At 37.1% G+C, this 27,321-nt stretch overlaps 2 protein-coding genes across 2 annotated transcripts in view; both read right to left on the bottom strand.

Annotated features, from left to right (window-relative positions):
- slc22a2 (solute carrier family 22 member 2) overlaps positions 1-4,062 on the bottom strand; it is an 8,720-nt gene extending 4,658 nt beyond the window's left edge. The window contains exons 1-2 of the mRNA XM_084091372.1: positions 3,564-4,062; positions 3,379-3,482 (exon numbers count right to left, since the gene is read on the bottom strand). Of these exons, the coding sequence (XP_083947498.1) occupies positions 3,379-3,482; positions 3,564-3,974 (515 nt within the window). The 5' untranslated portion in view covers positions 3,975-4,062. The remainder of the gene's footprint in view (positions 1-3,378; positions 3,483-3,563) is intronic.
- A 1,174-nt stretch (positions 4,063-5,236) lies between these two features.
- igf2r (insulin-like growth factor 2 receptor) overlaps positions 5,237-27,321 on the bottom strand; it is a 38,589-nt gene continuing 16,504 nt past the window's right edge. The window contains exons 17-47 of the mRNA XM_084091018.1: positions 26,527-26,686; positions 26,257-26,433; positions 26,047-26,148; positions 25,855-25,956; positions 25,328-25,502; positions 24,428-24,601; positions 23,536-23,679; positions 23,192-23,367; positions 21,875-21,962; positions 21,590-21,793; positions 21,349-21,479; positions 21,165-21,268; positions 19,655-19,788; positions 19,387-19,583; positions 18,231-18,357; positions 17,837-17,968; positions 16,520-16,782; positions 16,222-16,434; positions 15,027-15,176; positions 14,786-14,944; positions 13,931-14,129; positions 12,605-12,757; positions 11,268-11,505; positions 10,569-10,705; positions 10,376-10,496; positions 9,791-9,937; positions 9,494-9,678; positions 8,710-8,896; positions 8,457-8,603; positions 8,064-8,133; positions 5,237-7,946 (exon numbers count right to left, since the gene is read on the bottom strand). Of these exons, the coding sequence (XP_083947144.1) occupies positions 7,572-7,946; positions 8,064-8,133; positions 8,457-8,603; positions 8,710-8,896; positions 9,494-9,678; positions 9,791-9,937; positions 10,376-10,496; positions 10,569-10,705; positions 11,268-11,505; positions 12,605-12,757; positions 13,931-14,129; positions 14,786-14,944; positions 15,027-15,176; positions 16,222-16,434; positions 16,520-16,782; positions 17,837-17,968; positions 18,231-18,357; positions 19,387-19,583; positions 19,655-19,788; positions 21,165-21,268; positions 21,349-21,479; positions 21,590-21,793; positions 21,875-21,962; positions 23,192-23,367; positions 23,536-23,679; positions 24,428-24,601; positions 25,328-25,502; positions 25,855-25,956; positions 26,047-26,148; positions 26,257-26,433; positions 26,527-26,686 (5,071 nt within the window). The 3' untranslated portion in view covers positions 5,237-7,571. The remainder of the gene's footprint in view (positions 7,947-8,063; positions 8,134-8,456; positions 8,604-8,709; positions 8,897-9,493; positions 9,679-9,790; positions 9,938-10,375; positions 10,497-10,568; positions 10,706-11,267; positions 11,506-12,604; positions 12,758-13,930; positions 14,130-14,785; positions 14,945-15,026; positions 15,177-16,221; positions 16,435-16,519; positions 16,783-17,836; positions 17,969-18,230; positions 18,358-19,386; positions 19,584-19,654; positions 19,789-21,164; positions 21,269-21,348; positions 21,480-21,589; positions 21,794-21,874; positions 21,963-23,191; positions 23,368-23,535; positions 23,680-24,427; positions 24,602-25,327; positions 25,503-25,854; positions 25,957-26,046; positions 26,149-26,256; positions 26,434-26,526; positions 26,687-27,321) is intronic.

Below are 27,321 nucleotides of genomic sequence, written 5' to 3'. Positions count from 1 at the left end.
ATGTTGTATTGTGAAATATTATTACAATATTTTCTTTTAAAATAATTTTTAATTTGTATTTATTACTGTGATGGCAACGCTAAATTTTCAGCATCGTTACTCCAGTCTTCAGTGTCACATGATCCTTCAGAAATCATTCTAATATGCTGATTTGCTAAGTCAGCATATTAGCTAACCCCTCATGAAACATTTCTTATTATTATCAATGCTGCGCTGCTTGATATTATCATTATTTTATTATAATATTTTTGTGGGACTGTGACACATTTGTTTTTTTTTGCAGGATTCTCTAATGGATAGAAAGTTCAAAAGAACAGTGTTTATTTCAAATATTTGTTGTGGCATTATCAATGTCTTTAATGTCACTTTTAATCAATATAATCCATCTTGCAGAATAAAAGTATTAATTTACTGATCCAAACATGTATGATTGCATTGAATAATCTTTTTTTTTATTTTAAGATGTCTTATTTTCCTCTAAAACAGAAAAAAAAAAATCCCCCTAAATACATGATAAATTTACTTGAGAATCAACAAAGCATACCATAAAGGCCCATTCACAATGCTTACGCTCAGAATGGATGGATTCTGATTGGCTGTCAATGATTTATCGTTCATCAGCTGGAAAAAAATCGTTCTGAAAATGATTCCAACTAACGTTATATCGATTATGGTTGTGATGCAGATTCTGCTATTCTTTTAGAACGATTTTTAGAACGACATCTTTGCGTCATTGGTGTATGCCTTAATAAGAGTTATTGTTTTGCCATTGTTTTTCTATGGAAACACGCGCTAGATGGACGTGTATAACCGCTGCGCTCGTGTCTTGTGTCTTCTGCAGTGTCGTGTTAAAACTGATTTTAACTTAACTTTAGAACGCAGTGTCATACGCGAGACACCAGTGCAATGGTTATACACGTCAGTCTAGCGCATGTTTACATGGAAAAACAATGGAAAAATGCTGTGTGAATGGCCCCTAAGCCGGGGACACACATAACGACAGCTGAAACATTTTAAGACTGAACTTAACACACTTACAAACTGTTTCCAACGACTGCAGCAGATTTTAAACACAGACTGTGAAGTGAACACGACTGAATGCAAGGTTCGGCAGGTTTTCGTAAGTATCTAATTACATTCATAATCGGCCTTACAGTCCTTAGGTGTAACGGTTACCCTGGCTTAAAGGGATACTTCACCGATTAGTATTAGGCTTTGTATCAGTAGAAACCCGATAGTATTTTCGAGTGACCGTGCTTCCCTCCCTCATGTCCCCCTGAGACGAGAGATTTCTGTATTGTATTGGTGCGTTCAAGTCATCTCGTATAGATCGTATTTACGAGTTGAACGCACTTGAAGGCCACCACAATGTCATAAATACCAGTGGGGAGCTCGGGATTTTCTCTAAGCTCCGATCTTTACGAGTTGGGGGCGTGTCAGTGATTATGGCGGAATACACAATATGTAAAGGTATTTAGCTGTGATATTGTCAGGCTTTTCTATTTACAGCCCAGTTAGCTAATCGCCAACACAGAATATGATAGTATTATAATATAACTATGCAACATGTAATGATGAGTTGGCAGTGGCTTCATAAATGAATTAAAAACATAAAAATACAAAGTACACCTGATGCACATTTCTTTGTTCTTCATTTTCTAGAACAAGAGTTTAAGAACCTTACTGTATTTTTGTGTAATTAATTAAGAGAAAGTACTCCGCCATCTTGCTCCGACGAAAGTGACTTGAACGCACCGTTATAAGCACGACTTCCCACCTCGTACGTACGAACTTCCCAGGAGGACTTGAAAGCACCATGTCTGGGAAAAAAACCCTCAGATGATGCAAAAATCGTCATTTTGCGTTATCGGGGGCTTTTTTTGGCCAGAGACTAGAGACTACAGCCAGTAGTAGGAGCTCGTTCCGCATGTTTTCAACCCGCCCATAGGGGGTGGGATCTCACGATAAAACGGCGTCTTTTAGGGCTGCACGATATTGAAGAAAAGTGCGATATGCAATAACTCATTAAATAATGCGATATGCGATAAGATAATGCTTAAAGTGTGTAAAATTGTAATTATCTTTAAAATATATTTAGAATTATATAACCTACATACGTGTTTCACATTCTTTTTGTGACAAGAAAACATCCATACAGCTTCTGAAAGTGAACAGCAGTGTTTTACCGTAGGAAGTGTTATTTTAACATCAGTGTAAACCACGGGGTTTAGGGTTTCAGGTTATCCTACATTAGGGTTATTTAACAACAGAAACTGAATAATCAAATGTAAAAATAAAACACTGCTTAGTTTTCACTGGTTGAATTAAATATACAGTATACTGATTCTTATTAAAGCTACAAAAGTTATTCAGCCAAGAGCAGTGAGTGATTTTCTCTTCGTCTTTTGTTCATGACCCCAATTATTACAAGCTGTTGCGATATGCATATCGCGATATATATATATTTGCGATATTTCGATAATTTCGATATATTGTGCAGCCCTAGCGTCTTTTCAGTTTCTCGTCAACTAGTAGCCTAGTTGTATCATTTCTTCCTATAGACCTTATGCGCCAGAGAAACGAGGGCGCTGCCATCTTTAGAATATTGTCTTTGAACTTCCGTTTTAGCGGTCGCTCTGTATATTTCTATGGCACTGCTGTCCAGGAGCAATTAGCTTTTGAAGTGGATTTACTTAATGTAAAGTTAACGAAAGTTATCATGAGGATTGTAATGTTTAAAGCAGATGTCTTAAAAAATGTCAGTCGACCGGGAAGATTTTAAAACGAGCCGTTCATTAATAAACACGCAAAATCGCTGTGACAATACAAACCGGAAGTCAAAAGACAACGAGCGCAGTGCTGAAAACGGGCGGGGCTACATAAGGTTATACTGCCCTCTGTTACTGGAAGACGTGGCTTGGGAGTGGCCTCCTAGGGCAGCGAAGCAAGTGCATTCTGGGAGTTGTTGTCTTTCATCCACATGAGCCAAAAATACATTTTCTGGCTTTTCTCAGTCTAGAAGGCACCAACTTCTAAAATAATTTCACATTTCTACTACATAAATGACCCAATTTAAATACACATCCATCTTTCCAGCGGTGAAATATCCCTTTAAGACTTGTTTTCAGAGAATGTTGAGTCTTGAAACTAGTGCATTTTCCACTGTCAGATTGTGAAAGAATCTGCCATTGCAGAAAGACAAAACACACCTAGACTATTTTCAAGATAAAAGCTATGAAACAAGTCTTAATTTCCTATGCAGCTTAATTATGTTGCTTATCAAGGAAAATGTAGTTTAAGGAGCTTTAGATATTTATTTCAAGAAAAAAAAGACCCATGTCATGGTAAAAAAAAGAAGTTAAAAAGTGTCTGTCATACTTGTCTGCCATGTATCCAATTGCAATGCTGCCCACTAAGAAGCCAATACCGAGCGTGGCTTGGAACATGTCAGCATACCAGGCGTCTGCACACACTAGATCAAACTGCAACACACAGGTCTCATAAGACATTGTTCTATTCATTCACACAATTACCACCAAAAGAACGTCTTGTTTTGTGTTCACCTCAGTGACAAACGACTGTCTTCCATTATAATCGTACTCCCAGCCGTCTGAACAGTCCGTCGTGGCAGAGAGCTGGGCCTGGACAAAGTCACTTTCTGGATTGTCGCAGTCGAGACCGGTGGCGTTCCAGTCCATGTCAAACCTCTTACACTGACTGTACGTCATCCCTGCAGAGCCGTTCATCTGGGGTACAGTGGCCCTGCGTGCGTCTTGAAGGCTCCAGCCGCATCTCTCCCGGATCTCACTGACGCCCGGGTCACGGCACCAATGCTCCGGGGTGAAGCCCTGGAACACAATCCCCACATAGACGAAAGAAAACGGTACGGAGACCAAACTGAAAATGAGAAAAATTCGCATTTGGTACCGACCAAATGCGCCGGCCTCCTCTAAGATGTCATCGAAAGTGGCCATGGTCAATGTATGTCTAGCGGTGGAGGCGTCCACAGCTTTAGAAAGAGGTCTGCTAAGAGGAGGCACAGAGTATTTACCCACAGCTGGTTGACCAAAAGTCCAGAGGAGGTTGAAACTTGATATATTCGTGCTGTGACTGACCAATTACATGCTGAGATGGGACGGGGGCCACAAAGTTACAGTTTAACCCCCAGTGACATCTGAAGCCCGTTATGCAATTTGTTACTGTATAATTTCTGTTCAGCAAGTGTTGTATGAAAACGGTTTAGTAAGTGTTAAGTAAACCTCTATTTTATTTTATCCCATTTCCAATGAGAAAAGTGGCACTTTTTTCACCCTAAAACAACCTAACCTTGTTTGTCGTCAACTAAATTTGTCTAAATTTCGATAATTGAAATACAGTAAAATATTAGAGGAAAAACTTCAAACAAACAATAGAAATGTTGCATTGTGAACTAAAAGCTAAAGCACGAAAATTACTAACTGGAAATAAACTAAATATTAATTTATAAAAAGACTTAACCAGAATATATACTCACCATTAGATGAAAACAAACTAATGTTAGAAATGTTGCAATGGCAATTAACTGAAATAGGTTTAAGTAAATTAATTTAAGTTTAAGCACTAAAATTGCTAACCGGAAAATAATAAAATGGAACAAAATTTAAAAAAAAGAAAAAAAAAGTAATATTTAAAATATAATAATAATATAAAAAAATAAAATAAAATGACTCAAATTAACACAAAAGTAAAAATTAAAACTAAAATATATATATATATAAAAATTGAAATAAAGCTGAAATAAATGATAAACCGTATATCTACTCAATATTAGATGAAAAACAAACTAATTAGAAATGTTGCAATGGCAATTAACTGAAATAAGTTTAAGCTAAGTTAAGTTTAAGCACTAAAATTGCTGACTGAAAACTAAAATTAGCAAACTAAAACTGAAAAAGAAAACAAAAAATAGTAATAGTAATACAAATAGTAATATTTAATAATAATAATATAAAAAACATAAAATCACCAAAATGAACCCAAAAAATTTAAATGAAAACTGAAAATATAAAAATAAAAGCTAGTTCAAAATATTTATAAAATCTATAATCATACATAAATAATGTTAAAATTATACTGGACCAAATTTACACCGACACCATCATTCTACCAACAGCCGTTTGATTCAGTTGCTTGAGCGAGAATCAGTTACTGCCCTCAGAATAGTTAAAGTAGCGAGATGAACCACAAGAACTCCTAGTAAGAATGCATGCAGAGCAGCTGATAGTTTTATTGAAATAATGCCATCATATCTCAGCATAAACTATTTAAATCCAAAAACAAGATGCTGTATAACATGACAAATACAGTCTGAGAAGAGCTACAGCTTCTAACAGAAAAAAAGATGATCTCAGAACTCTTGAAGTTTTTCAGAGAATTAAACCATACAATATCCCATACAGCAGTCACAGACATTTTTTTAGTAGGGAGAGGGGGAACCCGTGACGACCAATAGCTATCGAGTGTACCGTCCACCTTCTGCCCTAAAGGACAGAAGAAAAAAAATGTCCACCAAAGTGCAAAGTACTTAGAGACAGCCGGTCGTGCTTCACCTCAGTTTGATGTACCGTCTCAGGAACAGTGAGTTATGAAAGACATACAGAACTGCTGTGGCTTTATTTGGCAACCATATATGTGAGGAATACACTGATGGATGGGTAATACAAGCCTATGAGACAACCTATTAGAGCCAGAGTGAAAAATACTGTAACACACGCTGTCGAACAGGACCAGTGTCCTGTTTCATTGCCATGTGAGATGAACGTTTTGGTAAATCATTTCCGGACAGCAGAATGCAACACAGCTTATGCAAATGTATGCATCTTTCTGAAAACCGAGTTAGTCAGCAGGACATTAAAGGTGAGCTGAAACTGAAACAACACATTCAGCAAACAAAACGCATAATATTCGATTAATGTGACTAGCAACAAAACGGTTCATGCTAACGGGAAAAGTGCTTTGTAGAAGGCTTTCTCCTGCTTGCTGTACATGTGACTTCTTTCATAGGTGCGGATTTCTTCTGTGCAAAGCGTACATTTAAAAAAAAAAAAAAAAAAAAAAAAACACTTTTACAATAAAGTTCAATTTGTTAACATTAATTAGTGCATGAGATATCACAAATTAACAATGGACAAGACTTTTACAGAATTATAAATCTAGGGAAATGTTCATTTCTACATATATTAATACATTTGTAATACATTAAGTTGTATAAATTACCGTTGGTTAATGTTTCATGAATGAACATGAATAACAAGTAACAGTATACTTATAAATTAATGTGGATTAATAAATTCTGGGGGGAAAAAACATTGTTCACTGTTAGTAGTTCATACAAAGGCGAAATGGTGCAACAATGGTGATTATATTATTTCAATGCTTTGCATTCCTTTGCAAAAGCACTGCTTTTCCCAGAGAGACTTAAAAAAAATAAAAAAATAATAATAATAATCGCAAAATATTTGCAATCGCTTCCAAAAATATTGCGTTCCCCTGAGAAACTCTGAGAAATAGAAATATAGGTTTTCCCGCCACTTCATTATTTTCCCATCATTTTCATCACAAGTTTTGCGAGTGAACACAAACTTTCTCTGGTGAACGCAAAAGTTTGGTGAGAGAACGCAAAAGCATTGAATATAATTTTTTTCCTCCCACTCTCATTTCATTTTTTTTTTACCATCACCTTGTCACTTTAGAGGCTCTGTAAGTTCATGATATCAAATATATTTAATAATGTTAATGAATTCAACCTCATTGTAAAGTGTTACGCAAATATAATAATTACATAAATTTAACATAACGCAAATAAACAGCACACTGTGATGCACTTCTGATTGCAATGAGAAATTACAATTCTAAAGGAAGCCTGCTGCATGCATTGTCATTCCTTCGTGGCACTAAACCTCTGTATGCGCTCTGTGTTCTAGTAGGACAAGTAGAACATGCTTTTTTGGCAGAACAAGCGGGCAAAAGCATTGCACAAAACACTCAACGACGAATGGATGTTATGGTTAGATTAATGCTGGCGTGGAACGCAAGCGCGAAGCGTGATATTTGAAGCGAATCAATCTCCTTTCGGTGCTACATGGCTCAAGATATGTGAAATACTGCTTCAGATTGTAGTTTAGAAAAGGTCTTTGACTGTATCTGCCACAATCAATCAAAATCATTTCATAAAACAGTGTATTTTTCCAGTGAGCTGGTGTGTTAACAAAAAAACAGTACCCAAAAATCTTTAAATAACAATAAAAAAATCTATATAGTCCATTTCTGTAAGTTTGTGGGAGACCGAATTCACATACGATGCTGTACACAATTCATCTTAATCAATGGGAAACGAACAAATGAACGATCAAATGACAAAAAACATTTTTGTCAGGAAGGCATCAAGTCTATTTAGTGGACGAAACGACTAACTTGCTCCTGAAAGCGGTCTCGCAAAGATTTCCCTTTAGAAAATCAAAAAATGGAGCAACTGAACATTTAAAGCGTGGTGGCAGAAACATTCAAAAGTTCAGTTCGGCTGCCCGACGCGCTCAGACTTTAAGTAGGTCCTCGTCGCTGTCATCAGGGTCTGGCTGGGGTTTCCTCTGGTTTCTATCGCTGTATCTGGTCTGATTTCTGCTCCGTGTGTCCACCAGGAGCCCCACCAGATCCTCATCGCTCTCCGCTTTCAGCAAAGCCGACCGCAGCCGTGAGGAAGAGGACGACGAAGGGGCCATTCGGACCCCTGGGACCGTGAGCACCTCGTCCTCGCTGTCCTGTTCGTCCAGGGAGAAGGAACGCAGGGCGTCTGCGCTGACGGGTTTGGTGGTGATGTGACCGTTCTCTTGAGGCTCCCGCGTGGGCGTCCCGGTCTCCTCCATCAACCACTCCATCTCATCTTCACATCCATCCTCATCGGTGTTCACCTAAAGAGAGAGAAGAACAGAGACGAGGAGAGTTAAGGACAAACTCGTTCTGTTCAACTTGGACTCCTTTTGAAATGATAAAAGAAAAAAGAAAACAAAAAAAAGATAAAACGTTACCCTGGAGTACTTGTAAGACACTGGATTTCCTTTCTTGAAGCAGCTCGACACTTTCTGCATTACAAGTTGCCTAAAAATATATAAACACATTTTAAGCAGCTCAAGTAGAAGTAGAATTCCTATATATTTGCTGCTCATGAAACAATTTCTATCATTATCAATGTTAAAAACAGTTGTGTTGCTTAATATTTTTGTGGAAAACCCTGATAATTTTTTTTTCAGGATTCTTCGATGAATAGAAAGTTCAAAAGAACAACATTTATTTAAAATAGAAATCAAACATTATAAATGTCTTTACTGTCACTTTTGATCAATTGAATGAATCCCTGCATGAATCAAAGTATTAATTTCTTTAAAAAAATAAAGCACACATAAAATTTAAGTTGCATTTACCTCCTTTCTCGTTTGTGCAGCAAGAGAACAAGCAAACAGATTGTGAGCACAACCAACAGCAGGCTAAGCACCGCCCCTAAAGCCTGACTCCGCCCAGACAATCCCGCATGCTCCTCCCCTCCATCAGTGCTGTGTGGGTCCATGGAGCTGGATGAACAATAGGAGAACCAACGTACTTTACTCAAACTTCCTTTGCTGACATATCTCTGTATCAGAACTGCCTGGAAACATGTTTAGGCTTTGTGATACTCACAAAATTGTACAAACGGTGGAGGTGTGCCAAACAAACAGATACTGGCAGCCATCCGTTTCCAGCAAGAATTCTGGGATACCCTCTCCTGCTTGAGGGCTGCAGTGGAACAGGATGGTCGAGGACACGGTTTTGGTTTTGTCTCGCCCACATACGGATTCAGACGGTACCAAGACGTCGAGGTTTCCACCTGACAACATACAACATGCCAAGTCATTACAGAAATATTTTTCCCCCTCAAAGTAAACTGTTTACAGAAAAATAAGTAACCTAAACTTAAAATATATTATGAATAATATATTGTTTAAAAATTCGCCCTAAGTGATGAAAGTGGACTTTTGATCAATTTGCTAATTGAAGCCAAATACTAATACTACAAAAAAGACCAAATATTGAAAAAGTAAAGAAAAATCATCCAAAATATATAAAAAAAATTTCGTGTTACAAATAGAATTTAAAAAATTACAAATAAATAAACAAAACAAAGAACATATTTTAAACAAACTATTTCATATTTTAAATAAAATATTTTTGCAGTTTTTACAAACAAAAATTAAACATTAAATGAATAAAAAGAAAGAAAGAGAAAGAAAGAAAATACAGAAATATTTTTAATTATTTTGGCAATTTTGTGTATAAAACAGAATAAATAAATAAATAAATAAATAAATAAATAAATAAAGGAGGAAATAAACTTTGCCTTTCATTTGTCCCAACATACCGAAACATTTGAGGACTGCTCACACATTGCATTTCCCGATATGGTTCCTTATAGAATTCCTCTTACCTTTGATATAATACTTGGCTTTGCTGGAAGAGCCAATTTTTCTGCGGTAACTGCTTTCAATCTTGACCTGACAGATATTGGCACCCAGGCAATTGGAAATGGAGCTGTCGGTGATGCCTGATAGCTGGATGTGGTAGATATAGCGATCTCCATTAGAACGGATGTCTCCTGTGGCGTTGTGGAAACTGGGGACAGATAAAACACTGTTTATCTCATGCACATAACTAGATGTAGTGTGGTGTAGTTGTAGGCTCTGTATTAAAGCAGGAGAACTGAGAGAGAGCGAGAGATACTCACCGGTAATAAAGCGCTCCCAGGTTGAACATGGCTCCTGTCTCGGGGATTCTGATGGTTCCATTGACCATCACGACTTCCTCCTGCTTTACAGCACATGCGGATCGAGTCTCCCACTCCACCCAGAACTCACATGCAGTTTTATCCTCCCTAAAACACACAAAGGCAAATATATGAATCTTACTTACCTGCCTGAGTACTGTGGTAAAGCCCTGTAAAAGTACATTAAAACTACAGTCCAGATTCCCAATGGAAACTTTATAAATATGTATATGTTTTTTTCATATGGTTAAGTGAAGTTGGAAGTTGATGTCATTAAAGTCAGCATGGAATTAAAATGGTCAATTATTGTTGTTTATGGAGTATTGCAGCATTTATTATAAATGATTTATCTGTGCAAAATTTTTTAAATCATGTGCCCTCGTAGTCTTTAATCAAAATAACTCTCCCTCCCTCTTGCAGCAACATCTCCTCTCTGATGACGCGTTTACGGCGCGAGGGCGGGACAACTTCAATTCATGCCAACTTTAACAGATTTAAAACACCACAAGTTAAGAATCCATTCACGCCAAGTTTCTCATTACTTACTTTAATAGTAATTTTGGATGACCCATTGTGCTGCCACACTTCAGCTGTATGATCGTTCTGGCTGGTTTTTTGTTTCCACACACCTCGCCACCCATGGAATAATTGACCAGGATCTTTCCATCTGGAGAAAATACATGCTGATGAGAAACCAACAAAGCCATAATTATGTCAGAGAAGGTTTAAAAACACTTACCGATTAACTCCATGGTCTGCGTGTGCACACGGCCCAGAGTCTCCGTCTTTCCGCTGGCACGTCTGCGACACACGGCGGCGTCCGCTGCACAACCTGGCTGGCCTCCATGGATGGCCTGGCACAGATTGAAGTAGTAACTGTGGGAATAAATTGTTCAGTTTGTATGAAAGTCACAATTGTACTGATGCAGGTGCAATATTACACAATTGTTCAATTTCTGATTAAACGAGTGTCCAAGTTCTACTGATTTAAAAGCGTTACACAAAAACATGAATACTCCAGAAATGCATGTTTGCGGACAAAAAGGAAAATACTTGCATAGATATAGCAATTTTGGCTGATACCAATAACTGGTAATTATTTTTTTTAAACTGGTATGGCTTCAAATTATAGGTCAATATAATTTTGAGAAAAAACAAACAAAACAATAGTGCAAACATCATTTTTGTCCATCTTACTCTTTTTTTTAAATATTGGATATACTTTCAGCCAATCACTAGATACTATACCATAATGAAATGAAATGAAAATAAAAAATTATCAAATAAATAATTATTTTAGGATATTATTTTTATTTATAAATGTGTATATTTAGGTTCAATTTTACTTACTGTTATTTTATTATTATTATTATTATTATTAATAATACATGCAACAGGGTGAAATTAAATTCAACAGAGCAACAGGTGCGAGACTCACGAATCTTCCCCATGGCTAAATTTCCATGGCTCTGTAAGAGAAGAGAGGGTGCGCAGGTCATAGGTCTGGTGTTGTCCTGCCAGCTTGCACTCCATCTTTTTGGGTGGGCACACCACATTCGTTCGCCACTGGAAGGTGGCAGAACACCCTTGGGTTTCACTCAACAGCTGGGGTGTGCCACGGCCCGCCGCTGGGTCACACGAGAACAAAATGGATGACTGACGCTTCCCTCTTACTGCTGTGAAATACACACAGAAAAATAAAAATACCTTAAAACAGCCCTTAAGTCAAGTGCAGACAGAAACATTTCTTATTCAAATCTTATAAAACACGTACAATTTAAAGGTATACAATGTAACTTTTGGCCCTCTGGCAGTTAAAAAAACAAAACATGCATTTTGCAAAAGAACATTGTTTTGGATGTCCTTCAGCTCTGTGTGACCGTGCAGATGAATATGACCTTTCCCAATAGATAATGCTTTAATGAACTCTGTTAAGAGAAATACATATGGCAATTTATCTGTTCAATAAAATACCTTTTATAATAATAAAATAATATAAATAAAATATATAAAATAATAATAATAATAATAATAATAATAATAATAATAAATTGGGATTGCTCCATCTCCAAAAAGCCAAACCAATTGTTTGTTGTTTTGTTTAAAACGGGTGATTCCCCGGAGGTTGGAGTTTTAACTGCTCCATGTCAATCTTTCTCACTCATTGTGACAATTAACCAATGCCGCTCCAACACCAGACACGCATCAGTGTAGCCGGAGCAACTTTTCTCTATTTACGGATATGACGAGACACACACGGGCGAGTGACGCATGTGCGCAATTTCCCATGAAAACCATCCCTTCAGGTCTAAAATATAAACACTTATAATAGGCTTACCATAGTGAATCAGGGAAGACAAAAAACACATTTTGGAAGAAGGATTGAAGTAAATTTTTAACAAAAAAAAAAAAATTCCAAGTGCACCTTTAAGTTCATGTTCATGTTATGTGCTGCCAAAATGATGAACCTAATAATTAAATTAGGTTTTAAATATTACTTGTTTAAATGAAACCTAATGTAATTACAAAACTGTTTAAATAATTTTATTTTTTTTGCATTTTGTAAACACAAATATTTACATTTGTACTTCAATTATTTATGTATTATAATATTTACTTTATTTTTCTTCCTTAAAATGGAACTGAATCCATTAATAATAATAATAAAAATAATACTTTTTTTTTTTTTTTACATCAATATAGCTTGTCCAGTTGCTTTATCAAAAAAAAAAGTCCATGTAATTTATGAGGTTTTAGGCTGCCAGGAATTCTTACCATCAGAGCAGAAGCCCCATTTCTGATCTTTGTTATAGTTGCTTGTAGTTGCACACCACTTCCTTCCATCAGTCCTGCCTTTAGTTGTGCAATCAGTATAAGACGTGCCCAGGTAATTAAAGGGGAAAGTGCACACTTCATTTTTATCTGTAACTGAAAGACAATTAACACAAATTTTAATCATTTAGAGAAAAAGTGTAACTGGATTCTTCCATCTTAGATTTTGAGCTTGTGTAAGAATTGAGAAATTAGGAGATGCCGGACTGTCTGGTTGAAGAGCAACCAGACCCTGAGAGGATAAAGGACCTCTCTGGAAATTAACATTTGAACTCCCCCTCATGCACTATTGAGACGAAAGTCTCACCTCAGAGTCATCCCAATCTACATCTCTTTCCCTCATCCCCCCCTCCTTCTCCCCCATGCGAAGATCACCAAAAACTCACCCAAGAATATATGGTTTAATGTGAATGATTAACGTCGAGTATTATACATATTTAGTATCATTTGAAATGTCTTATTGCGACTGGTACAAATGTCTCATTTCCAAATAAGTAAAACAAAAGGTGATAAGGTTTTTAAGAGTTTAGGGATAACTGGCACACAAAGGAAGGTGGTCCCTAGACAAATGGTCTCCTACTCCCCATGTAAATTTCCACGTTTCCATGTGAAAGAGGTCTGTCTATATAATGGAATGTAGCAAGGGGTTCGGGGCCTTCTGTTACTCAGATGAGCCCATGATGTTGAAGGACCTCAAAGAATTCAGCATCATGTATTTTAATGTTGGGTTTGCATCTCTTCTCTTTATTCCAGAGCATTTGCTGTTTTGTATCGATTATCTTTGAATTGATTATGAAATTGGCATGATACATTTACCTGACATAATAAATTGTTACATTTGATTATTCTAACCGACTTTGGCATTATTTTCATTAAAGAGTTAAAAGGAATAGTCAAACATTCGCTCACATTTAATGATGCACAGATATCATTAAAACCTTTTCATTTATGGAGTCAGATGAAATAACGAGAGAATACATATTCAAATATATTGCATTTAAATAAAAAAATACTTTGCCTCGAGAAAAAGACAATAACATGTAAAGACCTTCCGCGCTGGTCGGATGCCGGTTTTGGGCCGATCGAGCGCCAGCTTACACTTGCTTGATTGCAGTGCATTCTGGGATTGCCTTTACTATGAAACATTTACTTTGCACCTTACAAAACACCACAATTAATTATTATCTTTTGCCAAAAGTCTGCCTATTATGCCTTAAAATGTGGTTTAGTTCACTAGGTTTTTAGAGCGATTCAGTGTGTCTGTCTTACCAGGAGGACAGGTGTCTCCTCCACTATACTGCATCATCACAGTCTGCTCTTCTCTCTTGTAGTCTAGGTTCAAGACTTTGCTGTTCCCATATGAAGCCACTGAGTCAGTGGAGATCAGACATACTGCGCTGTCTTTACATTTTGTGTCTGCCACAGTCCCACACACATTGATTGTAAAGGAGCCAAAGCTTCCAGGAACCTAAAAGACACAATAAACTGAGCTCCAGAATCATTCTTTTGCTACTATGCTCCTATAAGCTGACAAAAATTTAGATTTTTGAATATATGTACACACTACTGTTCAAAAGTTCAGGGGCCGGTAAGATAATTTTTTTAAGGAATTAAAACTTTCATTCAGCGAGGATGCATTAAATTGATGACAGAGTAAAGACATTAATAATGTTACAAAAGATTTCTATTTAAAAAAAAAAAAAAGCTGTTATTTTGATCTCTTTATTCATTAAATCATTCTGAAAAAAAGTAGCACAATTTCCACAAAACTATTAAGCAGGATAACCGTTTTCAACATTGATATTAATAAGAAATGGTTCTTGAGCACCAAATCAGCATATCAGAATGAATGAATGAATGAATATCAGAATGATCATTTCTGAAGAATCATGTGACTCTAAAGACTGGAGTAATTCAGCTTTGACATCACAGGAATAAATTACATTTTACAATTCAAATAGAAAACTGTTATAACTGTGATCACATACATGCAGCCTTAGTGAGCAAAAGAGTCTTCTTTCATAAACATTACTATTCAAAAATTTGGTGTCTGTAAGATTTGTTAGCATACTTTTTTAAAATGTTCAGTCTTTGTTTTCTGGAAAAAAAGTCTCTTGTCATTACCTGAACAGGCCCTGACAGCGGTGAGAGGTCAAAGGTGTAACGCAGTTGGGAGACGGTCAGACTGCAGCCCTGCGCCGTGACGGTCTCCGGGCAAACCACAGGAGTGGCCCACTCGAACACATACATACAGTCATGTGCCCGGATCATCTGGGGAGAACCCTGTTTGTGGAAAACAAACACTTACACTCATGTATAACAGAAACGAATACCAAAATTATTGAACCAACAACAACTCTCTTACCAACTCTGCCCCTTTCTGGCAGGTGAAAATGATCTTAGAGGAGTAGTTGGAGGTGTGGTTAGAAGGGCAGATGGTGGTGCTGGTAAAGGTGATCTCCACCTCTTTGGTGTTGGTGTTATAAAGAGGAGGGGAGGTGATGCGTCCGATGTCCTGCACAGAAAGGAAAAGCCCACACTGAATTTAAAATCTAATTCAAACATGTCATTATAGATTAGGGTTGATTCAATAGCAACCCCTGGTACCTCTGTATCAGTAATGAAAAATACTTCATGACATTATTCCTATTCATTTGACTGATAGTATGAACTTTCTTCATCTAAATTGTTACATTTAAAGTGCAACAAGTTATGCATGCGAGACGGCTTCTGTAGCATATTGGTTATAAAATAAACTAACAATACTATATTTTTATGTCTATGATGTAATTGTGTCTGATTAATAGAATATTAAGCATAAATACAGTAATTATGACTGTATAGCTGGTGTGCACAAGCTAATAAGCAAAACATGAAGAGTGGGTTGAGTGTGCAGCGGCACAGAAGCGAGAGCATGTCACGATACAAAAATTATGACTTCGATATGATACCTGACTAAAATATCACAATTCCAATACTAAGTCGATACCACGGCAAAAACTAAAATAACAGTAAAAGTAATTGAATAAAATGACAACTTAAAATTCATTGATTTATAAATTATATATTAAAAAAAACAAACACAAGTATTAATTATATTATCAATCACATTCTGTAAAATTACACAATTCTGAACAGGCTGGAATAGGGGTGGGTGATCTGACCAAAACCTTATTTCATGATATGAGTAATTACATTTTGTTTTTAATGTCATTTTATATCACAATATAGTTATTTAATTTGATTTTATCTTAAAATGTTATTTGCAATTTGCTAAACGAATCAAGCCAACTAATATGATTAATATTCTTTCTTCACCCAATATTTTTAGATACATTTAAATAATTTAATAATTATTTACTTAAATTATTATATTTAAATTATAGAAAAAAATGCACTGAAAATACAGGTACCGGTACTCATATCGGCGAGTAACAAAAATTAAAGTATCAAAGTTTCATATCGGAATTGTTTGAGAAAAAGTGGTATCGTGCTTCCCTACAATACACCATCTTAAAAAAGCAAGAAAAGTGGAAATCACTGCTCATGTGTTTACTCACAATTGGTTCTCCATTAACAGGGTCCATGCACACAGCGGCCCCTGGAGGACAGTTGACCCCTGGGATGGGGTTGAGGGGCTGGCAGATGTTGATGTAGAAGTCAGGAGACTTCTCCCTGTCTACATCTTCATCGATAGCGGTGTAGTAACCAGTGAGATGGATCAGAGGGCTCAGATCAATCTGGTTGGTTCCATTCCAAACGGAGCACTTCACCTGCAGAAAAGATGCACTAAATATGTTGCAGGTTCAAATGAAGCGAGGTTCAGAGGATTGAAAGTTTTAAAAGACTTTCCATTACCTGTTGTTCGCAGACCAGAGGGGTGTGCCAGGAGAAGAAGTGAGTGCAAGTGGTGTCATCCGAGAACACCAGCACGGGCTCACCCGTGCCTCCTTCCCCAGACTTGCAGACGAAGCTGAAGACGCTCTTGTGTTTTAAGGCAGGGTTAGCGGCGCACGGGTCTCCATCCTCATAGATGAGCTCCACCACCTGATCCTTATAGACCAGCTTCCTTGTGGCGTTTCCGCCATTTAAGGCCATCTGATTGTCCTTGATGCACACACCTGCAGCAAAAAAACATCTTAACATTACCATGTGAAGTCTTTGTTTAGGCCTAAATGTATTAAAACAATTATTCTGTTCTCACTGAAACAGAAATGAATAATCAAAACTACTTGTGTCTGTCTGTCTGTCTATTCATCTATGATTCAGGGACAAACAGCAACCAGCGATAGATGGGCCGACGCCGAAGTCCAGGCATGTTGTGTTCTTATCTCAGCCTCGAACAGGGTTCATAAAGATTTTTAAGAGTAAAATTCAAGCACTTTCAAACAGTGGCAGCGGTGCTTTTCAAGGGTGGTGAATAATCAAGGGTTCAGTGAATAATTAGATGTACATTATATGCAAAACAGCTGAGAAGTCATTTATACTTTCTCATGAACTCCTGTTGAACTGTTGAAGACTTGACGTGCGCATGCAATATTCAGGCGGCAATCTACTTAATGTGCCCGGATGACATCAACGCAGTGATGCACAAATGATCCACGACTCAATCATTAAAGGTTATTTTTTCTTTTTTTTCCTCTTTTTAATCAAGACATAAGAAAAAATATCAAGCATTTTCAAGGATAACAATTCTAAATTCAAGCACATTTCAAACTTTAAACACGGTTCAAATCAAACATTTTCCAAACTCTGTGCGAACCCTGCTCGATGATATGTAGCATTGCAAGTTGTTGTAGGAGATTTCGTCTCTTAGCCCTCTTTTTTGCTCTTTCAAATCGTATAACTTATATGTCTACATTCCATCTTAGTTATCACGAAACTCACAACACGCAACAAAAACACAGATCACGACGTCCTCCATTCTCCAGTTGTTGAATGCTGCACTCAAATGCCATTGCTGTTGATTGGCTTACGTCACTTCAAAATTCCTACTGGTGGTGCGAATGCAACCAGGAAAATGGCCCTAGGGGAAAATTAAGTTCTTGGGGGACCGCGCTGGTGACTAGTTCCTATTACACTAGGAACTAGCCCTGGTGCAAAAGCACCTATAGACTCCAAAGTTCAAATTTTTCACAGTTTTTCACTAAATGAAGAGGACAAATGGAAACATACCTGTTCCAGATGCACAACCAGCGTTGGCTACTTCTCCACACACGTTCAGTCTGAACATCTTCCTATGGGCCGCGGGATCATAGACCGTATAACCACCTGTTCGACTGAGGCCGTTAAGGTCAAAGAGATGACCTGTGGAGACCAAACACACACACAGTACATACACATCTTAGGTTGATTCAGGGGACAAAAATAAATGCAGTATGCTAGAGCTTGTGTGAAAAAACATTTTCTGTATTTAGGCTATTTGCAGGCAACAGACACATACACCTAGAAGACAGTGTTATGAGCAGACAAGAAGTGTCTGGATAAGATGATTCAGTTGTTCTGGTTATGAGTGTTCATGTGAGTAATTGTGTATTCTGTGTGACCGACGCTCAAGTGGGCGACTCACCTGTAGCTGGATTAGTGACTTTACAGTCTCCATGCTCAGTGCTGTTGAGAGGACAGGCTGCAGCAGTGAACCACACAAAGTTATACACACAGTTCTCCAGTGCCGTGATCAGAGTGGGTTCAGAGTCCTGTAGACAGACAGCAAGTCAGAGAGACAGACAAGAACAGGGTTACAGAGGGTTATTATTTACATATAATTATAAATTTAGGTGGGTAAGATTTTTTATGTTTTTGAAATAATTTAATTGATCAAAAATACAGTAAAAACAGTAATATTGTGAAAATAAAACACTGTTTTCTATTTGAATGTATTTTAAAATGTAATTTATTTCTGTGATCAAAGCTGAATTTTCAGCATCATTACTCCAGTCTTCAGTGTCACATGATCCTTCAGAAATCATTCTAATATGATTTGATGCTCAAGAAACATTCAGTATTATTATCAATGTTGAAAACAGTTGTGTACAATTTTTTTTTCAAAATTCTTTGATGAATAGAAAGTTCAAAAGAACAGCATTTATTTAAAATAGAATATTTTCTAACATTATAAATGTCTTTACTGTAACTTTTGATCAGTTTAACTCATCCTTGATGAATAAAAGTATTGATTTATTTTATTTCTTTCCCCCAAAAATAAAATTAAAATTCTTACTGACCCCAAACTTTTGAACGGTAGTGTTTAATGTTACAAAAGCTTTAGATTTCAGATAAATGCTGTTCTTCTGAACTTTCTATTCATCATAGCATCATGAAATAAAAATGTAAATAACTGTTTTCAACATTGATAATAATCATGAATGTTTCTTGAGCATCAAATCATCATATTAGAATGATTTCTGAAGGATCATGTGACACTGAAGACTGGAGTAATGATGCTGAAAATTCAGCTTTGATCACAGGAATAAATTACACTTCACTGTATATTCACATAGAAAACAGCTGTTTTAAATTGGAATAATATTTCACAATATTACTGTTTTTGTTTGTATTTTTAATCAAATAAATGCAGCCTTGGTGAGCAGAAGATACTTCTTTTAAAAACATTAAAAATCTTACTGACCCCAAACTTTTGAACGGTAGTGTGCACACACACACACACACACACACACACACACACACACACAGAATTATATTTAAAAGCCTTAATTATTACAGACCACTTTGTCAGGGTCGCATCTGAAGCGAATGATGGTGGTCCGGTTTCTCTTCTGGTCAGGACAGGCTTGTCCATTGGTGTACTTCAAAATCAGTATGTTTTTATCCCACTGTGGTCCTGCCTCTGCCTCCCCCAGATTCACATACTTGTCTCCGTCCTTCAGACAGGCCGCTGCGCTAGACGGGCAGCTCCACAACCCTGAGACAAACACCAGTTATAAAACCTATGCTGAATGGTCAATACGCTCCCGCTGTGCTGCTGACACTCACCGGTCTGAGGCACCAAAGACTTGCACACATTGATATAGTAACGCTGAGTCTGATTGGCCTTTTCTGGCATGATCATCCAATTAGATTTGTGCAGGGCCAGAGAGGATAGATCGTAGGAATGGCCATTGCCATCACTGCCAAAGAAAGAGTAGATGATTTAGACAGTATTATGTGTTAGGTGCAATTACATTAGCAACAAAGTTGGGTTACACTTTATTTTAAGGTGACATAGTTACATACTTACTCAAATATTAACTAGATGTACCGCATGGCGGTACAAAATATGACCGCCGCTCAGGCCTGCACTGGCTTTCCACAAAAATAAATGACATGGAGCAATTTGGCTGTATTGCGTGTTTATGTATATACCTAAAAAAAGTAGTAGTATGTGCATGTCTGTCTGTGTGCGTGTTTGTGTATGTGTGTGTGTGTGTGTGTCTGTGCGTGTATGTATGCGTGCGTACATGTGTGTGCGCGTGTGTGTTTGTGTGTGTGTGTCTGTGCATGTGGATTTGTATGTGTGTGTATGGGTGTGTGTCTGTGCGTGTGGATGTCAGTGTGTGTGCATGCTTGCGTTTGTTTGTATTCCTGCATGTGTGTGTGTGACAGTATCATCCTAAACCAGCAACCCTTCGCTCAACACCACCATCTACAGGCCAATGAGTGTACAGTCACTAAATGTGCACATAAATGAATTTATTTTATACCCCCCCATGGATGAAATTCTACGAAACTTAGCATACCCCCAGAGGATGTCAAGTTAATCATACACATGAAATATGGTGCAGTTCTGAACATCTCAACTGAAGATAGGGGCGATTAAAGTAATAATAATAATAATAATATTGCATTTTCATTTTTTATGGGAAGGGGCGCAAATCACAAATGAGTGATTATGGGCTAGGTTGATGTGGGCCCTTAAGACCAACATACCATAAAAATTTCTTCATCCTCGGTGCCACGGTTCAGGTAGTTATTTAGGAAAAACTGCATTTTTTGGGTTTGGGGGGGCCCAGCGCGGGGGGGGAGTGGCCCCCGGGGACCAAACGAAATTTTTCCGTAAAAGTCTAGTGGGGCTACATGCCCACCAAATTTCATGTTCCCCGGTGTTTCGGTGTCCCTGGTATCGTTGACGAAAAATTCACGGGGGGCCCAGCGCGGGGGGGGAGTGGCCCCCGGGGACCAAACGAAATTTTTCCGTAAAAGTCTAGTGGGGCTACATGCCCACCAAATTTCATGTTCCCCGGTGTTTCGGTGACCCTGGTATCGTTGACGAAAAATTCAGTAGATGACAAAAAAAAAAAAAAAAAAAAAACTTTGACAATCCCTATATGACCGCTTTCGCTAGCGGCGGTCATAATTAACTACACTAACTTACTATAGAGTTACGGTTAGGTTTAGGGTTAGTTACTTGTAATTATGCATAATTTACTGTTATTCCTATAGTAAGTACATGTAGTAACGTGTAACTGTCACCTTAAAATAAAGTGTTACCAAAAGTTGCTCTCACTTGTAAGAGCAGGTTGTGGTTTTGAAGGAAGGGCAGGCCAAAGCTGTGTGCCATTCAAACAGATATGTGCAGTCTGCCGTCTCCTTTATGAATTCTGGCTTACCCTGATGGACAAAAAAAATAATTTAGGAAAATCATTCAACTTTTTAATAAAGTTGTTGTCCATTGGCTGCAAGGAACTCACAGGATTCTTGCTGTGGTCGCAGGAGAAGAGAATAGCCGTTGATCTCTCGTAGATCTTGTGGCAAGTTTCCCCATTCGTGTAGTTGATCATGATAATCCCATCATCAAATGTGAGGTTTTGATTGGCTACCCCTGCAAAGGAGCATGGGAAAGGTTAAACATGAAAAAAATAATAATAATAAATTCTACAACTAATCACCTACTAGCTCAGCACTGATACTGAACTTAAGAAATAAACTCACCTGCTATTCTGTGTTTTTGGCCATCGACCTGGCAGGAGGACACGGTGTTGCTGGAACCGTGAGGGCAGACCGAGGTTGTAATGGGGCTGCACACTGCAAAGTGATACTCGTAACCCAAACCCTTCACTTCATAGTCCTTTCCAGCCAGCGGTGTGAGATTGTATTCATAACCACTCTTGGGGTCCTGGACTTTACACTTTTCACCTACAAAGAGCAGGAAAAACACTAAGTTAAAGCGAGAGTATTAGTTAACTGTCCTACGAAGGAATTGGCTGTTCATCTTACCCTGCACTCTTCTGATTGGACAAGCTTCTGAGGTTCTCCAGATGAAAACATACTCACAGCCGTCTTTGCGATCAAACATGGGTGCACCCTGTTAATAGAAGTAAGAAGAATGTGTTTTAACAGCTTCTTCATAAAAACCTTCAGTCTCTTAAATACATGGGACACTTTCCAGAAATAGAGTACAAGATTTGGGTAACACTTTACAATAAGGTTCATTAGTTAACTACATTAGTTAACATTAACTAATAATGAACTGCACTTATACAGCATTTGTTCATCTTTGTTAATGTTAATTTCAACATTTACTAATACTTTATTAAAATCTTGTTAACATTAGTTAATGCACTGTGAACTAACATGAACAAACAATGAACAGCTTTATTTTGATTAACTAACATTAACAAAGATTAACAAAAACAGTAGTAAATGTATTGCTCATTGTTAGTTCATGTTAGTTAATACATTTACTAATGTTTAATAAAGGAACCTTATTGTAAAGTGTTACCAAGATTTGTGTAGATTTTTTCATGTTTTTGAAAGAAATCTTTTTTGCTCACCAATGCTGCATTTATTTGATCAAAAATACAGTAATATTGTGAAATATTATTACAATTTAAATCAAATTTGATGGATAAAAAAAACTTTTGAGGAATAGAAAGCTCAAAATAATTTTTTTTTAAATGGAAATCTTTTGTAATACTACGTTCACTTTTAATCAATTTAATGCATCCATGCTGAATAAAAGAATTAATTTATTTCAAAGAATAATAGTACAATAATAATAATTTAGCTGACCACAATTTTTTGAAAGTTAGAGTATATTTTTTTCTTATTTCTTTTTGTTTTATAAATTTACCAAAATAGGGGACATGAGTTTTATCTTTTTTGTGATCCTGTTATTTGCCTAAATCTAAATAAAAATAAATAAAATACACCAGAATCAAAAACCCTAAAGCGGTTACAGAATTTGCTTATATTTAGCGGTCACTAATTAGGTACCAAACATTGGTTTGTAGTTACTTAGAAATTTACATTATACTTGTATCAAAAATGAATATGGAATGATATTTTTTGCTTCTAGCTAAATACTAATACATTTTTGATCAATAAAATAATTTAACACTAAACATTTAGACACACATTTTAGGTTAGATTATAGTTTAAATATACAAAATTTTCATAATCTAATAACTTTTATTCAAAAGAATATGAAATTACTTTTAAATTAATTAAAAATGTAATGAGACACCAATTTGTTCCTTATTTGTGGAAAGTGGATAAAAATCTATTTGGACTTGTAACCAAGCACTTGCTTACAGGACTGTCATCACACTGGAAGATGATTCGGGTGGAGTAACGTCCTAAACCACACTTGTCCCCATTCAGATAAACAATACTGATGGAGCCATCTGGTGCAGCCTGCAGGCTGGACTGCACGTATCCCAGGTTCACACTCCTGCCGTTGATCTGGCCACACGCTCCAATCGCTCCAGCTGCCAACAACAGAAGTCTATTAGTTTATTGCGTGGTCATTCAGACCAGAACTAATGCGTCAACCCTTGGTTGCAGTTATAAACAAACCATCAATCACAAAATACCCAGAACCAAGCTAGAAACAAAGACCTTTCAAAGAGTCTGTCAACACATCAGTAGACACTCACCAGGGCAGCCCTGGACGCGAGGCAGTGGTTTACACACGTTGATGTAAAACTTTTGAGACCGGGCCTGATCCGAGGTGTCCAGAGGCACATAATAGTTTTCATCCAGGCTGAGGTCACCCAAGTCATACGCTCTACCTTGTAAATCTGGAAATACAAGGGGAAACAGCTTGAGTTTGGTGATAATAGTGGTGCAGAAATGACACCTCTTTTTAAAGTCACCATCAAATTAAAATGGACAATTGTTCGTTTTTATGGAATATTACAGCGTTTCTAATAAATCTCTGTACATCATTATTTTTTTAATTCATGTGCCCTCATGATCTTTAATCAGAATAACTTCCCCTCCCTCTTTCAGCAACATCTCTTCTCTTCTCTTTTCTGATGACGTTTACTGGCGTGAGGGTGGGACAACCTGTCACTCACAAATAGCAAACCACAACCATCCAATAAATTCCCCATGGACAAAATCAAGTCCCGCCCTACATTTATTCTTATTCAAAAAGCCGTTTCACGCCCAGCAGAAGTTTTATTCATGTAAAGGTCTAACAGGTTAGGGTTCTGGTTTATGGGTCCCGGCAATGCCACCAAAAGTGAATCTTTATCTTAGGGTTGTATGGTGATGCTGAAACCACATGGAAATGCAAAATGTAATGCTGAAATATATTCTTTTTTTCTTTTCAAGACTGTACACTAGTAACATTTATGATAAGTATTGCTGATGCATGTAACTGCTCTGTCAAGAATTAATAAAAATGTAAGTTCAAAAAAAAAAAAAAAAAAAAGCCGTTTCACTCGGATATACATTACAATAGGAAAGACTCTCGCAAGTTCCATTTCATGCCGACTTTAAAAGCATGTTTTTGGTAAGTAAACGGAGCATGGGAAGGCTTACCAGTGATTTGGCAATCTACAGGAGCAGGCTCGCAGGCTAGTGCAGTGGAAAGCTCAAAGAACACATTGTGGGTTACGTGAGTGCTTGTGCCCAGCTCTTCCTGTATAAGCCTCAGGGAAGCTGGAGTGGCCTTTTGGTCACACACAAGATTAATGATGAAGGTGTCTTCGGTACCTACGGTAAAGACGGGAAACAGGGTAAAAGTGGGTTCAGTCCGGGGCAGAACTGTTGTAACCTTAATGCAAGACTCTCTATAATACTTGATTCTGATGATCAAATTATCTGATGATTCCGTGATCAAATACATTTGTGTAATGTTGCAACATATTTCCTACAAAGCTGTGCTAGTCTCATGATCACCCTAATATGATCATGTTAGGTACAAAAAAATACAATACTATTCATAATACACTATTGGTCAAAAGTTTAGGGTCAATAAGATTATTTTTCTGAAAGCAAGTAATAATTGTATTCAGCAGGGAATGCATTAAACAGATCAAAAGTCACAGTAAAGACATTTATAATGTTACAAAAGTTTTATACTTTACAAATAAATGCTGTTCTTTTGAACTTCTGAATTATTCATTAAGGAATCTGTTTCTCCAATATTTATAATAATAATAAATGTTTCTTGATCAGCAGATTAGAATGATTTTTGAATGATCAAATGATACTGAACAGTTATTTTAAACTAAAAGTAATAACATTTCACAGTATTACTGTGTTTTTTTTATCAAATAAATGCAACCTTTGTGAGCACAGGACACTTCTTTCAAAAAAAAGAAGAAAACCTTTCATCTATAAGCTATTTAATAAAGTTTTTGTTTTTTTTAATCGGGAAGCATAATATCTCTAACTAAAAGTGTAGGTCATCAGGTGATCTTTGCACTGGCTACGCACCTGTTGGTTTGTCCATGGCCCCTTTGTATGTAAGAGTGAGAGCGCCATCGGTGGAGAACTGGAGAGATTGTTCAACCCCGACCTGACTCACGGGCTTATTATCTTCCAGCTCACAGCCAGACACAGGTTTATCTCCGACAGTTCCGCACTCTTTTACAGGGCCGCAAATGTTCACCTACAGTAGACAGGAGGGGTATGTGACTTTTGGTTTCAATATGTTATAATTGCACTAAAGACACATTTCAAGAGGGCAAAAATAAACTGGAGACAAACTTAAAAGAGTAGGACTACACAGAATAACTGTGCTGAAAAAGTATCAGTATCAAAATTTTAGAACAATATGGTTTCATTATTTCTCAAATTCAAACTTAATAATGGTGAATACTTGACAATTACCGAATCTACTGAAAGTTTAATTTCATTAGTCATCCAATGCTGTTATTGCTATTTGTTGCTATTTAGTATCGATTTTAATATAGATACAACCCTACTCAAGAACATTTGAAAGATTTGAAAGTGCTTCATACGACAAAATCTTTTCCATGAGCCTTGACATGGTATCCGCTTTCAGAGGCCAGTGGCTGAAGGTTGAACTCAAAGCCATTGTTTGGATTTTTCACTGAGCATGTCTGTAGATAAAAAGAGAAATAAGAAACAAAATCTTCTTCATTTCCTCAAAGTAATCACTTTTAAAAAAAAAAGAAAGAAAAAAGGTTGACCTGGTTGGTGTCAACAGCAGTTGAGATGGCACAGGCTGCTTCTGTGTCCCAAACAAAGTCAACGATACATTTCTGGTTCACCACAAAGCGAGGGCCAGATGGCTAAAGAAAAAGTGCAAAGAAAAATATACTGTTATCATATTGTTGTTGCCACTGATTTATAACTAAATAAGCCTTAAAAACAAGTAAAAGATCAGGAATGACTCTCACTGCTGTCCCAGATGAGCAGACAAAGTGGATACGTGTTGTGTACGTGGTCGTCACTCCATCCGCTTCACACATCGAACCATTCGTGTACTCCAACATTAGCTGGTCCTGCTCCACTATCACCGGCCCTTTCTTAGCAATGCCCAAGTTACTGACCTCTACCTTCTCAGACAGGCCTTCCTGCTCAATTAACACACACACATTTGTTGTCAGTGTTGCAGTTTTATTTCACCATGTCCATTCTTCTCTAATGTTCACAGTCAGTGAACTAACCTTGCCAGTCTCGAATTTTATCTCACAGACGGAAGCACTTCTGTCACAGCCAGGCACGGCTTTAAGAGGTCGACATACATTGATGTAGTACTTCCTTGGGCCGCTGGGGTCAGTCGTCTGCATGGCCTGCCAGTTCCTGCCTCCATTAGATACTGACAAACTGCGGAGGGGAAGGAAACAATTGATTCAGTTTAAAGACATTGTTGTTAACACTGTCTAGCTTTCCTACCAGCACTTGTTCTGACACTGTCAAACATGTATTGAGAAGAGATTACACTGCCTTATGAATTGTTATATGGATTATTAGTGCACTTATATCAAGTAATCCTATCTAGTATCCAAAAACGTCTCCGGTATGACTACAAATGAAAAGAAAAAGTTAAAATAAAAATAAAGTAAAATAAAAAACTCTACGAACCAACAGACTAAAAAAATACACAAATTTAGTAAATAAAAGAGTGATGGAAATTGATACATTTTTAAATGTATCACTTTAAATGACAAGACATTTCTATGCCAAAAGGTCATTTTTTGTTGTCCATCTTAAAATATCAACGCCTATATTAGATTAATATACAGAGACAAGCCATTCAAAGGTTGATTCACTCATAAAGTGTGGAACTATCAAAACATGGCACTGTTTGTTTAATCATCCGACCAGCAACACTGGCTCAACCAATGAAATGAGTTTGGGAAGGGACTATCTGTTTGATTAATCAATGGCAAACGCATTACTCAGGTAACCAATTATTTGTTTAAACCAGTTTGATGACACTAGTGCAAAAATGTCACAGT

The sequence above is a fragment of the Abramis brama genome (genome assembly GCF_963993115.1).
Source record: "Abramis brama genome assembly, chromosome: 18".
Lineage (NCBI taxonomy): Eukaryota > Metazoa > Chordata > Actinopteri > Cypriniformes > Leuciscidae > Abramis > Abramis brama.
Note: the sequence above shows the minus strand (reverse complement) of the source record. Positions and strands in the feature narration are given on the sequence as shown.